Raw genomic sequence first — 27695 nt, forward strand, 5'->3', positions numbered from 1 at the left:
CTCTACAAATATTAAGACTACAAGTGTGTGTGTCTGTATAAAACAATGACATTCAAAGCTAAGATCTTAGTGGGGAAAAAAAAAACAGCTGTGAGTTTTAAGTTATTTTCAAACATGTAAACCTTTTCATTCATTCCTAAACTAAGGTTTTTAGTCTGACATAGTGAACCTTCAAAAAAACCCTATGAAAATTAACCAGTCCAAGTACAAAATGACCTTGCCTAGCATTACACAGCAATGATAATGAAAGCAAAGGACTACTTAGTACTTATAAAAAATAATTATTCATTCTAGATTAATGACTAAGCAGATCATACTAAGGATGTTTAAATTTTAAAAATGAGTTTGTTTACTTTTTAAAGGTTGTAAAACACCACAAAAGATCTACAGAATTTTATTAATATTTGGGAACAAGTTTTTCTTTTGCTAGCAAAGCAATCAGGTAGCCACAGGGAAAGTTAATCAAAATACTGAGGTGAAAAAGAAAAATTAATAAGCAAAAGTTTATTAATTTTTAAGAATTTTTAAGAGCCAAGCATGACATTTTAAACTGTATGCCATCCAGTAGACTTACCGTGACATTGTAATTAATGCAACCCATTTGCCACTAACAGTGAGAGAGGGACATCTGCTTATAAATTCACCTTGGAGACTAGAAACACTTGGAGATTTCCAGAAGTCAAATTAAAGTTAAGAGGCATAATGATCCGGCAAGACTTTCCCAATCAATAAGTCACCATCCATCATACCAGGTGTTCCCCAGCTGAAAGCACAGGCAGCACCCTGCCCATTTCTGCCAGTCGAGCTGCCCAAAGGGTGCTCTAATTCGGGCTGCTAATTATAAAAGGAGACTATTAAAGCAAGCCAAAGAGCAGCCAGGCTTTTTCCACCGACAGATGAATTAAAGGGTTGAAGAAGCGCACCACGATGCACATGCTGAACTGCTGGTCCTGTGCAGGCATATGGCAAATGTCTTCCAGCTACCGGTCCCAGTTTGAATTAAAAGAGCATGGCTTTTTAAACCTGCAGTATAGACTTCCAAAAAAGCCCTTTAAAGCCAGATTCTGATCAGTTTGCCTGTTGGCACACCATGGATTTTGGGGACATTTCCACAATGACAGCAATGTGTTTGTTCGGGGGGACTCTTGTGGCCATGTGGATGCAAATGTGAATAGCTCTGGGTTTATTTTGGTTTTCTATAGCAAATGTCACTGCAGGTCTCAGTAAGTGAAACTATATCCAGCAGGTACTAATCAGCAGACGCTAATGCCAGCAGGCTCGCACCAGTTTGCCCTCTTGAAAGGAATCTGAGGCAATGGAACAGGCATTACATGAGCTGGGGAATAATTTTAAATTTTGGCTCAAGCTCTTTCAGAGCATCAGTCCCAGTGAACCTGAAAGCCACGCAGCACACCTAATTTAATTTTTTATTGTAATGCCAAAAACAGGTTTAAAGAAACTCAGAGAGCTTATTAAATGACTTTTGGAACCGAAATCTTGTTTGTCAGCTCCTCAGCGGGGTGAGGTGTGGGACAGGGTGGGGTTGAACAGGGCTAATACATTGCCTATGGATCAGCAAAACCAGCCCCTGCACTCATTTGGCATCCCTGTACCACGTGAACTCAGCCCTCAGGGAAGTTTATTCAAACCCAGCAGAGCCCAGCCACTTAAACTGGTCCAGATTTGCTTCTCCTTCAGGTTTCTTTCACATCAAACTCTTCTGGTTAGCCAGCTTTGGGAACCATAACTCTTTTCTATTATCTACCCAAGTCTATGTATTTTTTCCCCATTAATTCACCTAGTACCTTTGTGCTGAAACAATCCAGATATGATTTAATAAGCTTTAGAAAGATAGTACTGGTTCATATGCAGGAAATCAGATTTACATAATTTTTCACTCGCTTTTATAGCCACCATAGTTCAAATTATCTTTACGTTGGGGAAACTCTTTTAATATGATAAAATGAAATACCACCTACGCTATGCTTCAGCTTGCTAGCCTGGTTTTTGTAATAAATTAAATGTTGATTTGTCTTACTGACTTATCACAGAAAGTTCCTTTTTAATAAGAGAAGAAAGCACCCTGTCCTGCAGTTAGTCATGGTTATAATTCAGTAAACTAAGCTTCAAAATCAAGCTTCATCTTGTCATTTTTTTTATTACCTGAACTTTTCTTCATGGGAGGGGAATGAATGATTTTTGGTTCTATCACACACTCTGTGCCTAATAAAATGTCATACGTTGAGAAAGGACCCAGTAGAACATAGCTCAGATTTCTCTGTAGAAAGCAAAGGGTTGTTTATGTTTCAGTGTTCAGACTGAACAAGACTTGAAATTCAGGAGACTGCATCCTGCAAAAGCAAACCTCCTCCCTGCACATGCCACCAAGCGAGGTTCTGCTCTCCTCCCTGGGCTCCATCCTGCCCACACTGTGCAAGCCTCCTGGACACCCCGGCAGCATGGCTCATGTCTGCCATCAGGGATGCTTTATTTCTCCTCCTCTTCTCTGCCCAAAAGGGAAGCACGTGAGGATTTGGTGAAGTTTGCTTACTCTGAAGCACTGCATGCGCTGTATCCTGGTGTCTCCCTGCCAGAGGTGGAGTTGGCACTGGCGAGGGGCAGCGGTGCTGTCAGAGGTGGCTCATTCCTGGACAAGGTAGTGGGTCAAGCTTTGGCTTGGCCCCAGGGAAACTGTCTTCTGCATTGTTGGTACCTGTTCCGTGTAGCCGTCTCCCATGTATCTGCAGAGTAGAGCTGTTGGCTGAAGTATTCTCTTCAGACCATCTCTTGGTGTTCTTGGTCCAAATAGCCCAGTGCCTTGAGGACACCTTGGGACAGCAATGTAACAACGGGGTGAAAGGAGAGATCCTGCAGAAGAGGCAGGATCCTCCATGTGGTATCCAACCCCCCACTAACCCTGGGCTCTGAGGCGACCTCTCCTCTTTGTTCACACATAGCTCACGTTTTTCAAAGTAACCACATTAGTGGTTTCTCCCTTTTGCAGCCAAGCCTTTGGGTTGAGCATCCCCAGCTCATTCAAGATGGGTCATCAGGAATGAGCTTGGAAATTTCTGTTCCCGTCCTGCCTTTCCGACACCTCTCTCCTCTGCAAGGAAAAGGCCTTGAGTACCAGGACATGGGCACCAGGCTGGCTCAGTCCTGCTCAGCATCCACCATGTTTCTGGGATCTCCATCCATGTTTCTGGTAGACATTGGGTCAGTCTAGTAATGGCAACTTGTATCTAAATAAGCAAATTCTGCAACTTGTAAAATAAAGAGCCATTGACATAAGCAATGCCTGCTTGTAGAAATGGCACTCAATACAAGACCTGCACAGATATTATGTTTTAGAATAATCTATATTATATTCATACAGTCTGGAAAGCAAAACCTTTGATACCAGTGTTCAACCAAAGAGCACAGGATTCTGTGTACGTCTATAAGAAGCCAGGGTTTCATGCATCGTATAAAAGAAAAATATTTCATTTGAGAGAAATTTTGTACAGAAATCTGCTGGCCAAAGTGAGCCTACAGTGTTTATTCAGCAGCCAAACATCCCAATAGCATCGTCCTGATAGCTTCAGCTCAGTGCAGGGTGAGATAACAGGTCCTTTTCCTTCCTCCTGCCTATGGCTTTTCAAGAACAAAATCACTGGTTTCTGCCTGGGTCCGTTCCCACACCGCAGGCAGGATAGCCAGCAGATGCTTGCGACTGCTGCAAATGATTGTCTCCTCGCTTGTTTCTCAACACTGTTTTCTTATATTTTACCTCTTTTTTGCATGCACTTACTGTAATATTTACTTAGAAATTTGAGAAAGGCTTTGTATTAAAGCAAGTAAATACAATTTCTTCAAAGAGACTGAAAATAAATATGAATCTCTTTGGCTAAGCAAAATTGTCAAACTTTGGCTTCTGAAGTCAGGCAGAAAATGAGTCGTTTTCCAACAGAGCTAAATATATTCACCTCTCATTGATTTCAGTGGAGATCTTAATGCTCAGTAACTTAAAAACAGATAAATTATTCAGATGTTTAAACATGAAGAGCTCATCTGATATTAAGTACTCACGTTTTTAAATGCTTGCCTTAATAACGATTTATCCTCTTTAAAACTAAAAGTAATATTCACTGAGTGGTGTAGCAGGAGGGCTTGGCTACCTTTGCAGCATTTTCTTCGGTTTTCAGAAGAATGCTTTTGCTGCCCTAATAGTTATCTTAGAAGAATTAATGAAAACAAAGAATGTGGGGGTCTAAGTGTGGAAATTTTCACTTAACCCCTTTTTCTTCTCTTTGCAGCTCCCAGTACAGCCCAGTATGGGATCACCGGTGACGCTGAAGTCCTCTTCTCCTGCTGGTACCTTGTGTTGACACTGTCCTCCCTCACCAGCATATTCTACCTGAAGAACATCATTCTGCACTAAGTGTAAAGACCCATAAAAGGCTTTTAAGGATTCTCTGAAAGTGCTGATGACTGGATCCAATCTGGTAGAGTTTGTTAAAAGCAGCGTGGGATATAATCAGCCGTGCTTACATGGGGATGATCGCCTTCTGTAGAATTGCTCATTATGTAAATACTTTAATTCTACTCCTTTTTTTGATTAGCTGCATTACCTTGTGAAGCAGTACACATTGTCCTTTTTTAAGACGTGAAAGCTCTGAAATTACTTTTAGAGGATATTAATTGTGATTTCATGTTTGTAATCTACAAGTTTTCAAAAGCATTCAGTCATGGTCTGCTGAGTTGCAGACTGTAGTTTACAAAAAAAAAATATTGCAGTAAAAATGTGCTTCTTTAAGGCTGCAATACAAATATTCAGTTCCCTTCTTAAATAGCATTCTATCCACATTTACACAGAAACATTTTCTTTTTTGATAAAAAAAAAAATTAAATAATATTGCCTTCAAAATATTTCTTCAAAATATTACACGTATCTAGATTTTCTTCTAGCATGATATTCAGGTTTCAAGAATGAGCCTTGTATTATAACTGCATTGTGCAGTACTGCTTTCTGTTTTCTTTCCTTTTTCCTGCAAATTCAGCATGGGTGTGCCTTCATAAAACACTACTTTCCTCTTCCTCTCCAACAAAGGTAGAATGTGTTTTGGGAAATGCTAAAGCATCCTTTTGAGCATAACAAATCTCCAGCTGAGGACAAAGGTGCTATTGGCTAAAAGGAAAACCTCCTCTCCCATCTCCAGGGGGTCATCGAACTGCTTCAGACTTAATGTTTTTAGGCAATCAGTCAAGGATAGCACCAACTCCTTTTTATGTTTTCCATCTACCACCACTAACCAGTAGGCGATCTCTGTAAAAACTAGTTTTCCCATTACAAAACAGAACGCAAATCATTTTGAGACATCTTTTGGATGTAGGAAGGTTTCCCTTAGTCATTCTAAATCAAGATTCCTAAATGGCTGTAAATGTGAGAAGCTGAATAGTCCCTTTTGTATTACTGGCAAAAACTATGTGAATTGGTATTTTTCTTGCACTTAATTTTGTACTGGTTTGGCTAATTTAGCAATGATAAAGGATGCTTTTAAATATTAGATATCTGAAAATACATGAAGTATCAAGCAGAATTTTATATATATACATATATATATATAAAAAATACATATATATATTAAAATGAGGTTGCTCCAATAACTGTACTGAAGTGCATGTTGCCGTCCATGATAGAAACATCTTTACAGACAGGACTTCATTACCGATGTACTAATATCTTACCACAGCAGTTAAGTCTTCATACATGATTTCCTAGTACTGCAGTCTATCAAGATAACACTCTCATTTCACTCAGTGAAGGATCAAGTTTCAAAATAGCATATAATGCTACTAACTTTTTTTTGAAACAGCCCCAGACAGCATTAATACAAAACGTTGCTCACAATTTACAGCTGAATTTAAAAATGCCATCTGTGTAAATTGCTGGGACATGACTATGGCCAGCAGCCCTTGAATGCAAGATCTCCTGGTGACCCCGATAGATCTTGACTTGCTTACAAAACAACTATTGATGACAAGAATAATAAAATCATTATCGACGTTATTATTCCCCTGTTTTGTATATGAACTCCAGTAGGCAACACAATTATTATACTACAACATTTTTTTCTCCTAACAATAGGTTCTTGTAGCTAGCAATACCAGATGAGCACTGTGCATACTCAGCAGTTCTAAATTCAGTTTACAGATACCCTACATTTTGAAAAGGCAGACTCTGAGTTTCGCTAGTCTCAATACATACTATCCCATGCTAATGTGTAGACAGAATATGCAGTGAATCTGTTGTAGTTAGTGATAAAGTATATAAACAGAAATATGTTGACTCCAAAATATGGCAATAAAATGTCCTGGGTCACTCTGCATATGTTCAGTGACAGACCATACTATTCCTATTGTACTATTTACAGCCGTGTGCTAAGCAGTTACTATTTTTAGAAATGTGGCATTTTTTAAAACCTTGAATAACATGACAAAATTCATTCTTTAAGGAAATAGTATAAAACCAATCCAAATTATGTTATACACAGTCCTGATATTCTGATCTCTCTTGTATTGCAGCTTTAAAGTGCTATATTTTAGAACCCACTCACTAGAAACAGTGGTGCTGCAGAAAGTATCATGTCAGTACAGTTTTATGAAGAAAGAAAAAAGGATACGCATAACCCAACTCATATGCCTCATCTCACATAAAATTGAGAGATGTTTCTATACTGTGGCTGGATCAAATTATATATTTCAATGGTATATTTCATATCAGTGATTCCTGATATCTGGATCCTGATATTTCCAGCAACAGAATAGAATGAACAGCAGCTTTATTAAATACACACAAAAAAAAAAATTAAGTATTGACTGCTTGCATTCGTACCAGGTAGAGCCACTGGATAACGTGGACAAGATATTCAGTCCCATCTCTGAATTTTCACTTAAATTTGGGGGGGACATAATTACGTCAAGTCAAAAAAGAAAAAAAAACCCACAAACATTTCTAGGTGCCAATGGCATTTCCTTAGATGAAATAGGTATTTAATATCAGTCAGACCTGCGTGTTCAGCAGTGGACGTGTGTGTGTGTGTGTGTGCGTGCGTGTGTGCAAAGCGCAGTGCGAGGCGTGCCGGGACTGCGCACACGCTGCCGTGTGCCCTCGGTGTCTGTAGGGTTAGTCTCCTGAAGGTTGCTTATGAGACTCTGCCCACTCAGCCCTCCAGTCCTACAAAGAGATATAGCCGTGCTTAACTTTATGCACCGATTAATTCAACAGACATAGTACCTAGAGTCAAACGACCTTAATTTTTGCAGGATTGGAGCTGTAGGCGGTGTTGATCAAATAAAGAAACTTGGTTCTTGGTGAATCTGTTCCATGCGGTAAACTGGTAATTGTGCAGATTGGGACTTATTGGGGCATTCTTCCAAAACGGACGGTGCAGAGTGCTGCAAATTGAACACAACATTTTACAAAATCTACCCACCCTTTAATTTGTGGGGTGTATTTGCTTTAGGAAACTGTTTGAAAGTATGTTCTATGCTTCTTCAAAGGATTAACCCATACTGTTCATATCTGTCGGGCAAATATTATTATATTTATTCCCACCTTTCAAACGTGAAAAATAAATGGCTTAGCTCCAAGCAGTATAACTGAATATTTATATCAAGATTGTTGTCCACATTGGAAACCCCAAAGTCTGTAACACCGTAAGTTCCTACTTGTGCAATAACTCAGGTCTGCAATTACCATTGCATTGGTGACATACATAGAAGCAATGATGCTCTAATTATACAGTTGCTGATCGTGATATTATACTAATACTGAATTAAAGGATGTCTCACAACTTCTTGAACAAATGCAGTTTCTCAAGGGTTTATAACTTGGCAGGAAATGTATCCTTCATAGCTAGACAGCTTTTTTTAAACTTTTCAATATATACACTTTTTTTAGAAACTATGCTGTTTTTAAGATACGGGAGTGTGTTAAAAACCATCACCAGTAAAAGCTGCTTTTTTGCACATTTTCAGAGCTAGCATTCTAGACGAACAATGGTAAATGTTATGCCTACCAAAATCTCCTCTCAGTCCACATAACTGTGTTATAAAGAATGTGTATACCAAAATATGTATTTTCATGGATAAACAATATGCCTTAAAGACTAAATGTGCATTTACTTCTAAGACTGGGTCAGACTTGTGCCCAGTCTGGAGGTAAATAATCCATATTTCATAGCCTGCCATGGAAGGTTTTGTTTCTTTGGAGAAAAAAGAAAAAAAAAAAGCATTTCTTTTAAAAGAATCTTAAATAATTTTAAAATTCTTGCATAAACTGACATATGTGAGGAAGTTTAGGAAAAGGATAAATTTTAGCCTGACACTTTAGCACTGGCAATGCATCGCCTCACTCTTGGGGTTTGCTGTGGGGGCTGGCAGTGCCGCGGTGCTGCCAAAGGCTCGTCACATCCCCTTCCATGTCCCTTTGTACGCTTAACTCCCTCAGGTGGCCCTGAGCCAGGGCAGAGCGAGGTGCCTGGGTGCCCCCTCCTCCCGCAGCGCTGTGGGAAGAGGGGCCACACACCCACACCCCTCCGGCCAGGCTACAGCTTGCAACACAAAATTCTTTAAAACAAGAAAATAGTGGGGAAAAAAAAATCTTAAAAAAACAGGAACTAAAAATTCTCCATTCAGCCTTAATATTGAGAGTAGATAAATAAATATTGACGTCGAAGGGAGGAATTTACTTTCAATTTGACTGACCTTAAGCACTGCCATTGCACATGCAGGGATGCTGCAAACACACTTAGTTTGAGTTGGCTCTGGTTTTCAGTCCTGTTTTATGTTTCTCTGCTGAGCATTGAGGGGAAGGGAGGGAATTTATTCTGCGATCAGAAAAGTCCGTAACATAACTGAAAACAGCCAGGTCAAGGCAATGGCACAGGGTCTCAGGATAATTTGGAAAGGATTCTCAATAAATCCTGCTCCAAAAATTTTGTATCAGCAAGGGCAGCGAGATTTTTACCGGGGCATCTTCAGCGCTGAGCACATACCTATTTGTTCCTATCACTTTCTGCCCACTTTATGCCCGAGTCATGAAGAGCTCAAAGGTTCCTTTATAATAGAAAATTCCAGTGTTAACAAATGTAGAGATCAGTATATTTGCCACCTCCTATAAGCTCAGTTTTCAGTCATTCATTTTTTAAGGCATATTAAGCTTTCCCATTGCTTGGAAGGGTGTAAATCTGCATCATAGGACAAGCTGTGGGGCCAATTCCCATCCTTCTCTGGCTGCTTCATTCTCTTCTCAAATGAAGCTGCAGCAAGGCCATCAGGTCTCTGCACAGGAAGGCTCCCGTGCTGGGGGGGCTGCTGCATGATGCATAATGGTCATCAGCTGCTCTGCATCACCTACACGCTGATGTCTCCGTAACTCCTGCCTGCCAGAATTATCCCTGAGGGTTTGCTTTAATTTATGCCACCAGCCATCCCGGTGTCTGGAGAAATGCAGGAGGGACCTTTTCCTTTGCTCTCACTCCAGACTCGGTTCTCCCAAGCGATGAACTTTCAACCCAACCGCAAACAGCAATGAAAAATAGCACAGCTGAAAGTCATTTTACTTGCAGTCCCTTTCATTGCCTCAGCCCCTGGGGCAGCTGGACAGCAGGTAAACCTTAGCCCCCATTAGCAGAATGAATTACATTTCTGCAGCGAGCCAGAATTTAAAGATGGGGGAGGACGAGACGGTACAGTGCTGCTCTGGCCACTACAGCCACAGGAATTTCCCCTCTTATCTGCCAAATATGAAAGTACTCATTATTCCTCCACTACCCTTTTTTTTATGCTGCCAGATAAAAAAATGCCTGTAATGATGATATATATTATATTTGGTATCTAGAGGGCAAAATCTGTTCTCTCCTAATGCACATCCATCCTTCTCTTTATTATTTTTCAGCCAAAACCAAAACACAATTCGCACATTACACAATGCGATTTATGTGCAATAGCATCAGCTTTTCCACTTATCAAAACCATTATAGTCATAAGCACACAACTCCCATTAACCTCAACGACAGTGACTTAAATGTGAGCCACAAGTGAGAATAAACCTTAAAGATGTGACTGAACAGCAGCAGCCCTGTTTTCTGGTAGGTGTCTAATGGTGAGATGGCAGGGCCATTTCTTCCCTCCCCCTGCCTTATTTTTTTTTCCTTGTACGCAAATTGATTTTCCTCTTCTACAGAGTGGTTAATTTAGGCTGGGAGGTGCAGCCATTTAGATGTGCTTAACATTTTTGATGTGTCAGTTCAGGTAGTGATATACTTCATCAGGTGCGGGCGAGGTAAGGCATCGCGGGGAGCCGCGGCGAGCCGGGCAGGCTGCTCCCACTACATGCTAATGAGGCAGTTTCTTGCAGGAATTTCGGCTCTGTAGAAGCTGCAGGAGGTAGCATGGTTCATTAGGCTACGAAAGCTTTAATATGTTAAAGGAACTGGTTTTCCTCTCTCATTTAAGCGAATTGCTAAAAGCACTGCCTTGTTCTTCCACGGAACTTTGAATTCACTATTTTCCTCATTAACCTTGACCTCTTTACATTTATTATGATAAGGAAAAAAAAAAAGTTAACTTTAGAGTAAGCTACTGCAAATTCACTCCCCCCAAGCTTTAAAAATTAGACAGCCTGGGAGTTTGGGCCAGGGGGAGCAATGGATCTCCTTTGCCACTATTTTCTGTATAAAGAGGATTTAATGTTTGTTTGCTAAAAATTAAGGATCATAAGACCATATGAATCATTTCTAAATTACTTTTAGCAAACTAGGTACACGTATCCTTCCTACCTATGTGTTTATTAGTAGCAGAAAGACAAATGGAGTGATGGGACGGGACGCCTTCCTTTGAGCTGCTCCCTGGAGCCTCGGCTGCCTCGGGAGTCAAGCTGCTTTGCTGGGGCCAGGCAAGGGTTCCTGTATTGCTCTCAGTGAGCTGGAAAACAAGCTAGTGGGGCATCGATGTGGATTTAGAGGCAATTCAGAGCTAAATTAAACAATGTGCTTGACACAGTCTTTGGAAGTTTAGTTCTGAGATATTTGCATCAATCTTTTGAAATCGCTGCAGACTCAGCCTCATGCTTTAGCCATCGGTGAGCAACAAGCCCGATTCAGGAAAGTGATGATTCCATCCACCCTCCTCCAGGTATCCCTGGAAAAGCAAACAAGTAGAATCCTGCTCTGCTACTTGTGCATTTTCTAGTTTAGTCAGGGTCTTCTTTTTCTCATATTAATTTAATTGCAAGGCTGCCAAACTATGCTTTTACAGCCCACAGCAGCTGTGCTGCTGTCTAAGAGGGAGGAGATGCTCTGCACTCGGTTTCAGGCTCCGCTGTTAGCAGAGGGCTGCTCTCCCCAGGCATCAGTGCACACTTGGCACCGTCTCCCCTCCCCTGTGGCTGGCACACTGCTGGCCCCATCTTTTGGTCCTCTCCAGCTACGGGGAAGGGGAAGGCAGGGGAGCGGGAGGAGGCTGCAGCTCTCAGACTGAGCTCCTAACCAATAAAATGAACCCTAAAAGAAGCATCAGACAAATAGTCAGCTAAAAAGACAAAGACGGGGTGTTACACCTTGGGCACCAAGGTCTAAGCTCCCACCTTCCTTCTCTAACATGGTTCTGATTTCAACTTAAACAAACCTGAAAGCTCTGTGATGTTTTTCTGACTCAGCAAAACTTTCCTCCCCAAGCCAGACACGTACATGCTGCCATCCTCAAGCGTGGGGTACAGTGTTAGAGTCTTTCCGTGCAGGCATAGCTTTATATAGATGCAGCAGAGCAGAAATGTCTGAATGTCAGTTTGCCTCCCCTGCTGATGAAACACGTAGTGGAAAAGATACCTGAGTTTTTACAGTATATTCATTTTTGTCATGGGAGTTTCAATAAGTGTCTCAGTCTTTGTTTCAATGCCTTAAGCACCTTTTTTGCAAAAGGCCACAATGTAAGAGAATACATTTAAAAAATTAATTTCCCAAAATTAATCACCCTTAGTAACTCAGCTCCCCAGCACAGTCACTCCCACATCAGATGTACCACTGATGGCAGTGGTACAGCTTGCAGTGGCAAGCGAGATGGCAGCAGTGCCCGTCAAGAGGCACTGATGAGTGCTTCTGGTGTGGTATTTCCCTCTAGAAGATTATAGATAAGACACTTAGTTCTTCTGAAAAAAAATCAGCTAAGGGCTTTGACCTTATATTTGAATACAGAATTAGCACTCTGGTAAAGGTTAATGAACAGAAGAAGAGAGTAGAGAATTTTTGACTGAAATACTTCTGAAATGGGTTTAGACACATGCAGGTCTCCGGGCAGGTCTTCTGCTGCAGAAGGACCTGTTCCCCTCAGCCCCAGCGCTGTGGCCACCAGGAAAACCTGCTCAGAAAGGGGAAAGAGGAGGAAGACGAGGAGGGTCTGCTGGTGCTTGGCATGCAAAGCCACGTGCTTGGTGTGCAAAGCCATGAACTTGGTGTGCAAAGCCACGCCAGTGATGAGGCATTAGGCTCAACCAGCTCCAAGACTAAAAGATTGAAACCGGTTCCCCCCATGGCAGGGCTTGGTCTGGCTTTCCTGTTGTAGGATGGAAAGGGACAGGGTTTTACTGCAGGTTTTGCATGTGGCTGGCTTGGTTTGGTCCTCGGCTGAGACTCCTAAGGAAAGCACAAGATCTTCCTTTAAGTGTTTAAAGTGTGTTCATTTTTCTGACAAACTGTGATCTTGAAATACGATTTTTTCTTTGCTTCCTCATTAAGTTGGTGCTTGTGAAAAGTAATTATTTTACCATATGGTGAAATGTGCAATTATTACTGTTAAGCCCTTCATCTAAGACTAGCCACTTCATGAGTGCTGACAACCAGGGATTTGGCCAATTTGGGCAAAAAACAAACCAGTCTTCCCCCCACCCCAACAGTTTCCCAATTTCTAATTACTCTCCCACCCAAAAATCATGACACCATTGCTGCAAATGGCAAATAATAATGGTGAATACTGGGATAGAGTCTTAAAATGAATTGCAAGAATTAGGGGTCTTATAATTTAATAATCACTTTAAATTATTGTGTGCATGACTTTTATCATTAAAGGAATTTAACCTATATTTAAAGCTCATGCTATTAGCAAAACCTAGGAGTTGTGAAAAGTGCTTCAATATTCCAATAAATTAAAAATATTTTCAAAAGAAATCCCTTCCCACGTTCCACAGGCTGAGGCAGAAAAGCCAAAACCCCGACTGGTTCATGGTGCAGGTGGTGGGGGAGCAGGGCAGGGACCTTTCCATGGCTATTTCCACTGCGCAGAGCTATTCAGTACCAGGCCAGCTACTTAATATAGCACCAGCAACTTTGGAAGGGTTAATAAGAATAAAACAAGTACAGGAAAAAAACCACACAGAGTCATTTGTATTTGTTAAATGTAAAGAGACACCATCTGAAAACAAAAGCCAATCCTCGTGGAGGTAGCGAGCCAAATCTGTGTGTAATTATCCTTCTACTATTAAAAATATTGTTATTAAAATAACTCTCCACTCAAATTCCAGCGCAGCTATCACACCCAATGTAGAACACTTACAAAGAATATATACTTGGTCTACAGTGGAACATGTTTGCACTCCTCTGTGTGATAACGACAGCTCCTCTGTCACCAGGCATAGCTGTGGTGAGGTCTCATTTCGGAGGCTGGCAGGGCAGCTCCTGCCCCACGCCAGGGGGGGTTGCTCTGTACCTGCACCTTCTCTTAGCCACCAGGCACGGGGGACACCAGTTTTCCTGCAAAACCACATCCCTTGGCAAAGCTTAGGTTTGAGCATTGGTGACCAAGGGGCAAAGAGCCCACCGCACCTCAAGGATGGCTCAGCCTGGACCACAGGGAGCCTTGAAAATGAGCCTAAGGAAAAATGTTGCCTGCCCACCGGGAAGGGCTGGGATTGCCCATGCAGCTCAGCTCCTGCCCTCCACCTTTGTCACCAGAGCTTCTTCCCCTTTTTTCCCCCCTCCAGGATAAGTTCCTGGGAATAACAGGAATAACATCCTGTTATAGGGAACATCCTGTATACAAATAACATCCTGAATAGGGAATAACATCCACGTGTGAAATCCATGTTTGAGGACAGGTATCCTGTGCCACTGGAGGCTGGAAATATATCTGATGAATTTGTGTGTCCCTCAGACTGATGGGCTGAAGCCCATCGGTTGCCCCTTCTGCCAGCACAGGGCTCTGCAGCAGCACAGTGTCCCTGCAAACACATCTTGTCTTCTCACCAACCTACTCAAAGAGGAGGGGGTGACTGCTCTCCAAGACGTAGGACCCAACTCTAAGTCAATAATATATGCAAATGCACTTAGCAAAGCACTCCCACAGATGTTCTTAATTAAACCAACCTAACCCAAGCCCACATAAAGTAATAACCCCAAAAACTGCCTTCCTGCTCTCATATGTTCTGAATCACCGCTGCAGAATACTACAGGAATATTATTTTTATGAGTGAACCATTTGCTAAATAAGCCACCTGTTAAATAAACGCTCCCACTCTCCAAATATTGTTGTTTTGTTTTCCAGACTATGCACAATCTGGATTTATTTTAGATGAAAAAAGATAATCACTAAAGTAAAAAAAAAAACCCACAGTATTTTGACTATTTGAAACTATCCATCTTGTGTGCACATCTGCTCCTTTGCAAGCTGGCAGAGCTCTTACATTAAAAGAGAGTCATAGTTACTTATTCAGCTGGGAGCTAATGAATTTCCATCATCAGACCTTGGAAGTCTTCACTTTTTTAACTTCTTCAAGCCTTGAATTGTTCCTTATTCACCTGGCTTCACTTTCTATGAGGTGTATCTTCTTATAGGGACAAATCCCGATCCAAGATTGTTCTAGCAAAGTTGACACAGGAGCAAGAACAGAGTTTGCCTTAAGTTTCATTATACAATCACTTTTTCCATGCTTTAAAAGCCAAGTTCACCACTATCCCACCTCAAGCTTGTCTGTACAGGAACATCCTGCTGCACACACCTAATGCACTCAGTTTAGTCTTTAGGACCCCCCTTTCCCCACCCACCACAGCCCCTGGAAAACAGTGGATTAGTTCTACAGGATGGACATCCCCTCAAAAAAAAAAACCCACACAAAAAAAGAATAGACTAGACTAAAACGTTTCAGTTGGAAGGGACCTACAACAATCACCTAGTCAAACTGCAAGAAGATGTTAAATAGCTAACACTACCATTTAAGATCATATCTGGCCTCTTTTCTCCATTGTAATGAATAAGTTAGATCATATCTCTGAGCCCTCTTGCCCTCCCTGCAATCCCCAGGTACAGCTCTGCAAAAGCCAGCAAGAAGGCGAGGTCACGGCCTGGCAGCCCCCAGCCCTGCATTTCTGCCCCCCCCGGCAGGTCTCTTGCTGCACTTCCACAGGCCCTGTGAGAAACCAGAGCACTGAAACTATTCAGATTAATCATAGAATCATAGAATCGTTTAGGTTGGAAAAGACCTTTAAGATCATCAAGTCCAACCGTTAACCGAGCACTGCCAAGTCCACCACTAAACCATGTCCCTAAGCACCACATCTACACATGTTTTAAATACCTCCAGGGATGGGGACTCAGCCCCTTCCCTGGGCAGCCTGTTCCAATGCCTGACAACCCTTTCGGTGAAGAAGTTTTTCCTAATATCCAAACTAAACCTCCCCTGGTGCAACTGGAGGCCATTTCCTCTTGTCCTATCGCTTGTTACTTGGGAGAAGAGACCGACACCCACCTCACTACAACCTCCTTTCAGGTAGTTGTAGAGAGCGATGAGGTCTCCCCTCAGCCTCCTTTTCTCCAGGCTAAACAGTCCCAGTTCCCTCAGCTGCTCCTCATAAGACTTGTGCTCTAGACCCTTCACCAGCCTCGTTGCCCTTCTCTGGACACGCTCCAGCACCTCAATGTCCTTCTTGTAGTGAGGGGCCCAAAACTGAACACAGTATTAAATAGATATATAGAGAGAACAATTTGATACCAGACCTCAGGGTTCTGTTTAGAGCATGAACATAAAAGATTAAAGTTATTAAGTGAAGGGAGCAAAAACAAGTGTAAACGGGGATGCTCTGAGACAGGGCGAGTGGTGAAGCACTCGAACTGGCTTTGCTGCTCGTGCCAGATTATCCTGGGCTGTAGCTCATGCAGTCTCTGAGTCAGTGAGCTAATGTTTGGAGGGTTTGGAGTTTACTTTTGAAAGGCTTCTCAGAAACTGTAAGACTCAGAGTCTGCAAAGCTGCAGCTGAAGAACAATGTTCTCCAGGCACTTTGCTGAGTCCTTCTGCTATCCCAGACAAGCACTTTTACACTGGAAATTAATGCTTTAGAGATGCTCATGCCCTGTTATCCAGCCTACCATGAACGTTAGTGCTATGGACCCAGACCTAACAGTTAGAGTGCAAATTTCTATGGTGTGTCATTTTTTACAGTTGGGGCTGAAATAGGATCCCCAACGACACACAAAACACTCCCGCCAAACCCTTCCCCAGGCTTCATCAATAAATGTGTGGGCCACAAAGAACACTTAAAATCTATTGCTAATGCCAAGGACCGGTTACAAGCAGCCACATACATCTTCTGAGTGTGTGTGCGCAGACATTTACCAGGGATTTAAAATGGCTTTAGTGATTTTGTGTCCTCGTATCTGAAAATTATATCTTGTTGTCACAAATAATTACTCAGTACAGGCGGAGGTTTGGAGATCAGTGGTGACATCCTCATCCATGCCAAGTTATACTTGCACATCAAGCCCGGTTAACTTGGTGAGACTACTTGCACATGCTATTATACTTTGTGAATAATGGTACATGATATCAGACCCATGGAAATCTAACTGATTGGCAGTAAAAGCTGGGTAGGTGATCATCTAAGTGCATAAAATGTGGCGATAAAGATGCACTGGCATTATGAGTTCATATAAAATTGCAGGCACAAAACTGGACAAAACTGCTTTTCAAAATCAGCCCCATTATATCTTGTTCTCTTTCACAGAGAGCCTTTGTGATAATAATTTTGCATGCTGCTATTTTGCATGTTCACACATATTTTCTTGCTCTTTGACACTCAGCACCTAGTAACTTGGCTCCATCACCTTTAGCTGATATTTTTCCCATGCCTTCTGAAAAAGGCAGCAGCAAAATCCTCCATGCATGTCTCATACTCTGTCCTTAAAAAGAACCCTTTTTTTCCCCCAGACAGATTCAGTTTTCATCCAGCTACAGGCTTGCCTATATCTTTTAAACACTAAACCCTATCAGCTTGTGATTTTTTTCCAAGTGCTTTTATGCATCTTGACTTTAATGTAGATTCTTAGAAAATTTCACAAACCCTGTATTACTCATTTCACTTTACATGCAGCTCACAAATTAATGGTGTCTGGTAATTAGGCAGCTAAACCCCCAAAAAATTTTTTTTTAAAAATTGTAATGCTTCTTATTTGAAGGTACTGTGCAGTAAAACACATTGAAGAGATTTTAATAACTAAGAGAGGCTTTAATTAGAGTTGACATATGAACTGAGCAGGGCTGCAATGCCCAATATATACACATACATGTAATACCTATGTGTATGAAGGGTTGTTTTCACAATAATCTGGAATTCATACATGAATTAGCCTTGTGAGTGAACAGAAACAAATGGCACCTTATTTCCTTGTGCAGGGAGGACACAGGCACAGCCCTTGCCCCAGGCAGCTCCCCAGCACTCACCACTGCTCGCTAGCTAGCTGGTGTTGCACAGGAGTGACCTGTTTGGCATCGGATCAGTAAACAAACCATGCAAGGATAATGTGTTCATTCTTCACCCACAAAGCATCCGAATAACACAGACTTCTGTCCAATTTACTGCCCAGATCTCTGAGTCTTTTGTATTCTGTGGAGCCCCAAGGAAAACACCGTGAGTGCTTCCTCAGCATCACATCTAATCGAAAAATGGTTCAGAGCCTGGGATACAGTGCAGTCCTGGTGCTGCTTGATGGATGAGAGTGATGCAGAAGACTCAAAAGAGTCTGCTGCTTTGGAGAGACTGTGGTCTTTGATAATTAGCAGAAAGGAAAGAAAAAATATTTTGCATACCTGAGTCTATCTTATTTTAACAAGACTAGTGCAAAAAGAACATGTTTATTTGGAAATATTGCAATGGCCCACACATCGATAGGAAAAAAAGAAGAGAAAGTTGCGTTCTTTTAAGATAGACCCTTTCCTCACCTCTCCATCTCAGCCTTTTCCATAAAGAAATCCAGGACTCATTTCATTCAAAGAATAGACTTTAAATTTCTATACTCATGTCAGGGTAGCATTAAATATTAAAGCAAGATATTAAAATTTCAAAGAAGCTAAATTAAACCTGAGGTATTCAAAAATACGTGTTCCTGAATATTTAATACTAAAGATTTCATAATTAACTTTAGAAATCTCTCACATTAAGAAAATGAGGAGCTGCCTAAAAAAATGTGACCATCACAGTGACCTTCCAGAGGGTTGAGGCAGATGCTCTCAGTCCACAGAAAGACACAGGTTTTCTTTGGCCCCATTCTCCGTTTTCGCCCCGCAGGGAGGGAGGACCCAACCCAGCAGACAGGGCTGGGGGGGGGGGGGGGAGGTGCTCCATCCCCGGGACGGTGCCATGCCCTCCCATCACCCTCCACCACCACCTCAGGCTGGGGACGAGCATCAGCATGAGCCAGGTGGCTGCCTCGCTGGGGCTGGAGGACCACGTTGTGTCTCCTCTGCCACATGCCACTGGCAACCAGGGCCCTCTTGGGTAAAATTGATTCAGTTTTTTTCTCCTCTCAACTGTTTAAAGGAGTTTCCTGGGATCCATGACATCTTTGTGGCTTCCTGCAGAAGCCTTGCCAGCCCTTCATCTTCTCTAAGTGGGGACACCACCGCAGTGTCACAACTGCCCTCTCCCACATGCACTAACTAGACTTGCACACAGGACCAAAAGGGCCATGACTAACTAGAGCAGTTAGTCGACTTGAGATTTAAGAAGTGTGATGAGATGTTATTTACTGTTCTTTTAACTTCTAATGTACTATGAAAGATGTATGGATTTACTAGGGAGCAGAAGCAAAACAAACCAAAACTAAATTGAATTTGTATACCTCTGTAAGCAGGTTTTTGCTCCATTATTCATAAAGACAGGCTGACTTCCAAGGAGCAGTTACAGGTGGCTCTCCCATTAGTGTCCTCCAAAGATCTTCCAGCTGGACCATTTTCAGTTTCCCACCATCATAAAATTGTTTGTAACTTGCCTGTCCACTAATACTTATAGCATCTAATCCTATATGCATATAAAGATGTGGGAGAGTCCATACCAGCACAGGATCTGGCCCAACATTTCAGTGTAATTGGGGGGGGAGGGGAGGATTAAAAACAGGTAACAATTCAAATGAGGATGTCTGAGCTTGGGAAATTATTCTGTACTAAAATGGTCTGAGAAGATGTAAAAAAAATAACAAGAGAGAAAAGAAGTCCTCTTGATTTAGCTCTAAATCAGCTGCAGCAGCAGCCTGCCTCTCCTCCCTCAGCATCCCCTGTCCTCCAGCCAGCCCTCACCCTCCTCCTCTCCACTCCCCAGAGGGGCTCTCCGCACCCTCTCCCTTGGTCAGCACACGGCTGCAGAGAGAAACAGCCACGTGAAGCCCCATTCTTGAGCTTGGCAATGAGCAGAAGTGCCCCAAGGCAGCAGGGTTGGTGCCCACGCAGTGGCTCATCACCACACTGTTCCTCAGCAGTGTCCTCCCACCAGTGGGAAGAGCAGGTCCCACACACCTCAACTGCAGGGAACACCACTTCATGGTTTTCACCCCAGCCAGGTGGGGCAAGGGACTCTTAGAGCCCTAGGTGCACAAAATGGATTGGTGATGGTGATGGTGGCAGTGGTGGTGGTGGTGGTGGTGGTGGTGATGGTGATGGTGGTGGTGGGGACTTGGCCTGAGCCAGTGGGATGGGAAAGAGCTCGATCTCCTCTGCTGACCGAGAGCAACTCCTCCATGGGGCAGCTGGCTGTCTCTCACCAGTGGATTTTAGAACAGCTCATTAATTAAGCCGAGTCCTGAGTCAGTTGGGACCCGCCAGGGCTCCTTTGCCCAGCTGAGCTCCATGCCCAGGGGCAGGGCATTAGGGCATTTTTTCCTCCCTTTGCCGGCGTTCTCAGGGCTGTGAAACAGCTCTAGTTATAATGCACTTTGTAGAGATTTAAAGCATTATATAAGCATTACAATTTATTATTCTAATGACTCCATCCCACAAGCATTTTTATAAATGGAAAGTTGCTTTAAATCAATGGTATGCCAAATTTTTAGCTCCCTCAGAGAATTTGAGCACAGCAAATAAGGCCAGTGATGTACAGCACAGCTTGTACGCAGCCAGAAGTCTCTGGGTACTGTCACAAGTAGCCAGCTGATAGTCTGTGTGTGTTAAGGCTGTGGACTAAGCCTGAGCTACTGTTTAAAACTGCATAACTGTATAACTAATCATACACAATTAGCAATACTCTTCGAGGAGACTGCTCCCTGGCTTACAAGCACTATGTGCTGCCTCTGCTCAGCCTACATCTACAGATAAGGGTGATCCTACAATTGAAACCTCTTATATCTGTGGAAATCAACTAGAGATCGGTGTAAATAGAATATAAAAAGTTGGTCGTTGCCTTCAATCACTATGAAGAGATTTAAATGCCTTCCCAAAGTAGAATATTCATCTACAATAACAGGCAGAAGAAAAATAGCAGATTCAATGGTACAGACTGTAATTTAACATACACAATTTGTCTAATCAAAGTAAACATGCCTTTTTATATGCACATATAAAAGTCACTGAATTAATATGGTAAAGGGAAAGAAAGTCATCAACTTTGTCAATGGTGACATAAAATAATTATCAGCCTTCAGAAGTTAACGCTGCAAATTACCGGGGCTTGAATTACTTGTGCTGCAGCTCAGGGGATACCTGGGAGCATCCTGAGGCCCGGGGAGAGGCGAGCACCTCTGCCTGCCTATGCGCCACCTCTGTAACCGTGCCTTGACAACACGGCTGCAATTCCAGTTACAACTCCCGGACCTTCTCTAATACGCTTGTTCTCACAAAATGTCTCGTGGCTCCCACAGAAAAGGCTTAGCTAAGCCAAAAGCAGGAGGTGGAGTGCCAGGGGAGTGCCAGACCCGGGGAAAGGGGAAGCAGGCTTGTATGGTCAGGGCATGCTGCGCCTTGCAGGCTGTTATTTTTTATGATGTCTGCTAATTTGCAGGACTCATTTTTAGAGCTTCACTCAGTAATGTACAATAGACGTCGCAACATTCACTTCAGCAAAACGTCAGCTTACAGATGGAGGGGAAGAGAAAGGGGTTGAAGAAATAAAACCGTATACTGACAAAACAATAAAAGAAAAATCAATCTTTATGACAGGAGTGAGTGAGATTTACAGTGTAATCAGAAAGCACAAAGAGATTCATGGTTTGCCGGGAAGGGTATCCAGGCAGCATTATTCTATAGATGGAAACACAATTGTGCTTGCAGGATCTGTTTGCTTATTTCTGAGCAAATCTTCTAGCACATTTTGTTGAAGTGGATAGCTAAAATGCACAGATCTTAGCACTCCATCTGTACTGCTGCACCTCTCCTTTCACCGAGCGCCTGAACTTCTCAATCCTTTGGCTTTTTTGATGCGATCAGCTGGCACAGAACATGTACTCAGAAAATTGCTGGAGATAAGACGCAGCCCCAGAGAAAAAGGCAGTGCCACACAGTCCCTGCTCCCGCAGTCAGAGCAGTAATAAGAATAACCATCAAGGCAGATCTGCTCTAAGAATGAGCTTCTGGCTATCAAGTGATTGTATTAATTTCTGTTCAGTTTTATATAATGGCCTTTATATATGGTCAAAATGACCAGCCAGCTAGAGCTTAAAGAAAAACTTATCTGTGAATTGAATACCATATAAAGCTTAGTACACACTTCAACTTGAACCAGTTTAGATCGCTCGGCATTTTTTATCGGAAAAGCAAGAATCACACAGCAAGACCCTCAGGTGATTTAATCACCTGTTTACTCCAGTGGAAAAACAAACTTTCTTTTTTTTTTTTCTTTTCTTGTAAAGTGTCTTCCGTCCTGTGATGGCTCTCCATTCCTCCTCCTCAACAAAATCAATGGCGATCATTTACAACGGGTAAATCTAATTGTCTCTGCAAATCCCAACCCATGGAAAGGGTCTGCAGCACTTCAAAAGCCTGGGCTTGGCAACACAAGTTCACAAGATCTATTATTGGGTCGGATAAGCTATTGTAGGAAATGTGATGAGATCTTTTCCCAGGGCATTGTTTAGTTTTGTTGATGTCTTTTCCTTCGCATTGTTTTAAACTGAAGCCAAGCAAGGCAGAATGGCAGCTCCTGTTGGCTTCTGCCTTTCACTTTGGGGAGGTACAGCACACTGGGCAGGGCTGTTTGCCTAATGATGCGGCAAATGTCGATTAAATGGAGAAATCAGTTCAGCTACATACTTCAGAATAACTTCTGAAGATAGTCTTTCAGGATGTAAGGTTTCTCAGGGAGATGCACCTATCCCCCTCGCTACCTAGGGACCTCGGCACCCTCGAGGTTGAGCGTTCTGGTGGAGCAGGGATATGAAAGCTTTGCTTGGTTGCGGTTGTGTTCCCCCGAGATGTGGACTCCTGCCCGGCTGTAGCGTCCCATGTGCTGTTGCTCACGGCTCCTTGCTCCCCCTGTAATATTGAACAGGCAGCCCAGGTGCTGCTGACCAGAGCAGAGCTCCCCAGCTCTGACCCGGGGAAGGGAGACTTCTCCTCTGCCTCCATCCACTCTGTCTTCAAATTTCCTCAGCACCGACTGCAGTACCTCCTACACCTACAAATCAAATCCATTTCACACACCTCCCCCTCACTCCCAACCCTTAAATCAGGGTCAGCAGGAGAAGATGACAGTGGAGAATGTGAACCAGGTCAAGCTGGGAGTTTTCAGCAGCAGAGCAGATCCCCCACAAACCCACAGCGGCTTTGCATCCTCCCACAAGCTGCCAGGTCATGGCCAGTGCAGGATTCGGTACCTTCCCCAAGCTCCACAGCTTGTTTCATCTCTCCTTGGTCACACAGAAAACATTGGCATTACAGCCCCAACAGCACCTGCCAGACTACCTTTGCCCACCATACTAAACTATTCTTTATGGCTTTTCTTTGTTATTGTTGCTGTCGTGCCACCTAGACGAAACTCACAGTCATCTTGGGATGATCTTGTGGCAAAACCAACAAGATCAAAATTTGTAGTGAGATCTGCAAAGACCAGCTCAGACTCAGCAAGGAGAAAACATGATGCAGAAGCTTTTTTTCCCAACATCTCTTAAAAGATCTCAGAGGCAGGTTTCAAGAGCAGACCTACAGGGAATTTGCAAACCCACACACAAGTCCCCTGGCAACATCCAACTGCAAAACACGGCACAAGGGTAAAACACATGGACCAGTCTGTGGCATACCTGTAGGCTTGCATAACCTACAGACACGGTCACCCAGTCAATAATTTAAAGAGTAACTGATGTAGAGCACCACAGAAGAACAAGGTAAACCAGGGACCCAGAAGACTGGTGATGAATCTTCCAGACCATTCCCAGTTTGTCATTAGTACCATAACCACAGATCCTTGGCTTTGATATAATGACACAAATTATATAAATGTTAACAAAATAATTAGTTTGTGTAGCACTGTGACAATGCACGGCATTAAACATGGGATAAAAGTGACTATGATGTCCGATATGCTATTTACATACTGTGGGGAATTAATTTATCGTTCACACAGGTCTGCACCATGACAGCAATAAATCAGTTGTCTGATAAAGGAGGCGGCACTAAAAAATTACGTGATCTTTTGCCCTACTGACTCAGTCAAGAGAATGACACAGGCTGGAAAATGCATCACACGCTCTCAGTCTCTGTCTCCCTTCACTCCTCCAAAGCCCTGGTTAGTGCCTGCAGTGCTGCCCTTAGAAAGGGTCAGAGGCAGAAATCAGAGCAGAGAAAAACCTTGAAGGCATCAGGTTTGTGCCACACTGCTACAGGTAACAGATGACTGAATATAATCCTTATTTTTCCTAAGATAGTTTCAAAACAATGAGTTTATCATTTGCAAGCCAAGCCATTTGTTTATGCCCTTTTCTCCTTCATTCTCAGATGGTGGGCAACTATCGTTTTATTTTGCACAAAGTTCTTTTGCTAATATTCGTCCATAATCATCAACAAAATAACAATATATGTAGGCGACTATAATGACAGTAAACACTGTGTAGGAGGCATAATATATGCCTCATTGTCAATGCTTGCATGCTGAATTAAATACCCTATTCTGGTCAAATGCTAATACATTCTAAGAGCACTTTTCCGTAAACAGATTTTTAAAATGCAGTGGAATAAAAAGGTGATATGAATAATATATTGAAATAATCTGATAGGTGCGAGTTTAAGAACCACTGTTTTTCTGTAGCATGTTTCTTGGTATTGGCACTGAAATGATCTGCATGAAAAAAATATTCAGGATAGTATCACTGCCACCCTAAATATGGTACGCCCATCAGGACTAAAATAGTGTCAAACCTCATTTGTAAACGATGTATCTTTTTTTAAATGGACTTTGCCACAGCTGACTGCCCTGGTGGAGCCAGAATCATGTAACATATTACACTTTGACTTCTGGTGAAAAATCAGGTGAAGTACAAAACAGGTAGGATTTACCTTTCTGCAGATCCTTAGCATTTAAAGCAGCTTAGAGCTCAGCAGCACTTCCGTCTCAAAAACAGCCTTAAAATCAACGGCAGCCTCCATGCCTAACTGCATTTTCTGTGGTTGGTGCTATACTGGTGTTCAGTGGTGGAGCATGGGACAAAAAAAATTGACTGCAATAATGTGGTTTATACGGCAGACAAAAAACACAGCAGCTGTAAAGACTTTGGATTTGAACCTTTTATTGGCTTCAGCAGCAGCAGTGAGGGGTCACGCCGGGGAAAGGCTGCTAGCTTCAGTGGACATGGAGCATCGAGTGCCTTCTGGTTGCAGCCTGGAGTCATGCTTCTGCTCGCCCAAGCAGTGCAGCAGAGATGTGGTGGTCTCCACAAATTATATGCAGTGGCCAAGTCCTTTGAAATCGCTTACCCCCTTGAAGGACAACCCTTGTGTCAGAACAGAGGGGGCAGGGAAGGGGCAGTGGAGCAGGTCGTGCCTCCTCAGCCCCCAGAGACAAGAGCAGCCAGGCACATGCACCAGGGACTGTGCTGCCCTGATCCTTCTGACTTTCCCTGGGATGTGTTTCCCATCTTCCTGAGACATACGCCAACTTTTGAGAAGCGAATAGGAAAGAAAAAATTAAGGCAGAGTGCAAAACAATGCCACAATGCTGCGCAAAGGCAAAGGGACCACTCTGTCTTAATTCACTGGACTGTCTGGTACCAACAAAAGATGTACATGCAGACCTGCCAGAGCATCGTCTGAAGCAAGGGAGAGGTGGTTTGCCTTGGAGCAGTGCTAGTGAAGACCCCACCAGACATGCTTCACACCTTTTTCTGTCTGCAGGAGCAATGTGTGCCTCTTATCTGTCACCAGTCTGCTGGCCACCACTTGCTTCAGAAGGATGGCAAGCGTGCCAGCACTCTGGGTGCTTTCACACGTCCCAGCCATACTTGCTCTGGGCTGGCTTTAGCCATTAGTGTTTTAACTGGGGTTGAGGGAAACCTTTAGCAGAGCCAATGGCAGTTCTTCCAGCATTATTGTTTTCTCTCCAGCCAGAAGAATGCCGGGTGCGGGACTGACAGCCATACGAACCATGCCACAGACTGATCAGCTTGGTTATTTATTCAGTTCTTTTAGATCAGCGGTTGCAAGATAGATTGCTTCTCATTATAGATTCAGGCTTTTCAATTAAAATGTACACAGCACTGAATTGGGAGTATATGTATTCCATACAATCAAACTCAGTTCCCCATGCAATAAAACATTAGCAGGGTTAGCTTGGTTCAGCCAAATGTTTCTGGGGTTTCTGTATGGCACGGCCCCGTGCAGCACTGTGCGGCTTAATAGGACACTGCAGCGCAGAACAGGGCTGAGCGTGCCCCTTGGTTTTAATAAGTACTGCCTTGTCGTTGATAGCTTGTAATTATTGATTATTCTTCTTTCCTGATAGACTTTCGACTTTTCTCTCCTGTTTTTCATTGCAGTAATTGGGAAGCCTAGGGATACAGTATCATATCAAGCCCTAAGCAAAAATACCCCAGGTACTAGTGCATCTAGCTTATATTTTAATTACTCTACTAATACAGGGAGGATTTTAAAGAGCAGTAAACAGCAGTACCCTGAATAACGCCTGGGTTCGGTGCCATCTGTTCTTCATTCCACAAATATATTTTCCTTGGTGATCCAGAGCAAAAGGCTTAGTACATTATCATATGATAAGACAATTTAAAAGAATAAATAAGTCCTGCAACACAAAGCCCAGTATTAAAAAGCCAACATGACAATAATATCTGAATGATACTACATATGTTAGAGCTAAAAATAGATTTGAAAAACAAAAGTACATCCAGACAAGTAATAAAAGCATGTTTTTAAGGTGATTTATTAGGAACTATGAAGCAGTCCTGGCTTTGTGCTTAGCTGTGAACAGTGAAATTGGAATAAATAAAATAATCTTTCTGCATTAATAACTTGCTCTAAAACCACACGTATGTATAATATGCTCACTGGTTGCCAAGTGAGGACCATGATTTAAAGGATAGATTTTGTTCAAAATCTTTATCTGTCTAGAAAAAGAAATGAGTCAAGATACAGCTCCTGACCCTACAAAAATGAAGGGAGAGGAGGGGTGCTGCTCCGGGCTCCAGGCACAGTGCTCCAAGAGGCAGTGTCCCTTTTCCAAGGCAGTAGCTGGCCATCCTGATTTGGACAGGGGGAAACAGGTGATGATATTACTGAGGGTACAATGGCAGTGTCAGGGAAGACATTTACGGAGGGCGAAATTATAAATCAGAACTAGACGATATTTGCACAACCGAGGGAATAAAGTGCTATTTTTCATCCTTCTCTTTTCAAGTAGATCCCTGCCTGTCACACCACAGAGAGCCAAATTGTGTATTAGCAATCTGTAGCTTCGGCAGCTGTCAATACGAGTTGCTCTATGCAATAGAAGGACCTGGCTGATTGGTTTGAAATAAAATAAAATGAAATAACATAAAAAATAAAACAAAACAAAATAAAAATAATAATAAAATAAACAAAAAACCCTCTCTGCCCAAGATCAGTTTTAATGTGCTGGCAGATTTCCACAGGTCACATGGCTAATGCCCAAATAATGACACTTCGGAGTATTTCAAAGGTGCTTACTCTTAATTATAAGCTTTTGCTTTACTTGCAAAGTATGCCATGCTTAATGACATGTCTTTCTAATACCTCTTGGTCAGAAAAATGAACCAAATGCTAATCCACTAGACCTAAAACTTAATGTTTCGCGAGTGGAATTTAGAAACAGAAAGCAACTACAGCGTAGATCTACTTCTTGGCTGAGGAACTGAGGTCCATCACAGCCCAGAGACTCAGCTGGGCACAGGAACCGAGTGAATAATGTGAACTGGCGATGGCCTTGAATTTCCTCACTTGTTTCAGAAT

The 27695-nt window shown here is 42.6% G+C and overlaps 1 protein-coding gene across 1 annotated transcript in view; it reads left to right on the plus strand.

Annotated features, from left to right (window-relative positions):
* The window catches only part of NEGR1 (neuronal growth regulator 1), a 315598-nt gene extending 299853 nt beyond the window's left edge, over nucleotides 1-15745 (plus strand). Inside the window, exon 7 of the mRNA XM_076339938.1 lies at nucleotides 4296-15745. Coding sequence (XP_076196053.1) covers nucleotides 4296-4420 — 125 coding nt within the window. The 3' untranslated portion in view covers nucleotides 4421-15745. The remainder of the gene's footprint in view (nucleotides 1-4295) is intronic.
* Nucleotides 15746-27695: the final 11950 nt, after the last annotated feature.

This window comes from Aptenodytes patagonicus, chromosome 5 (assembly GCF_965638725.1).
Source record: "Aptenodytes patagonicus chromosome 5, bAptPat1.pri.cur, whole genome shotgun sequence".
In the NCBI taxonomy this organism is placed as follows: domain Eukaryota; kingdom Metazoa; phylum Chordata; class Aves; order Sphenisciformes; family Spheniscidae; genus Aptenodytes; species Aptenodytes patagonicus.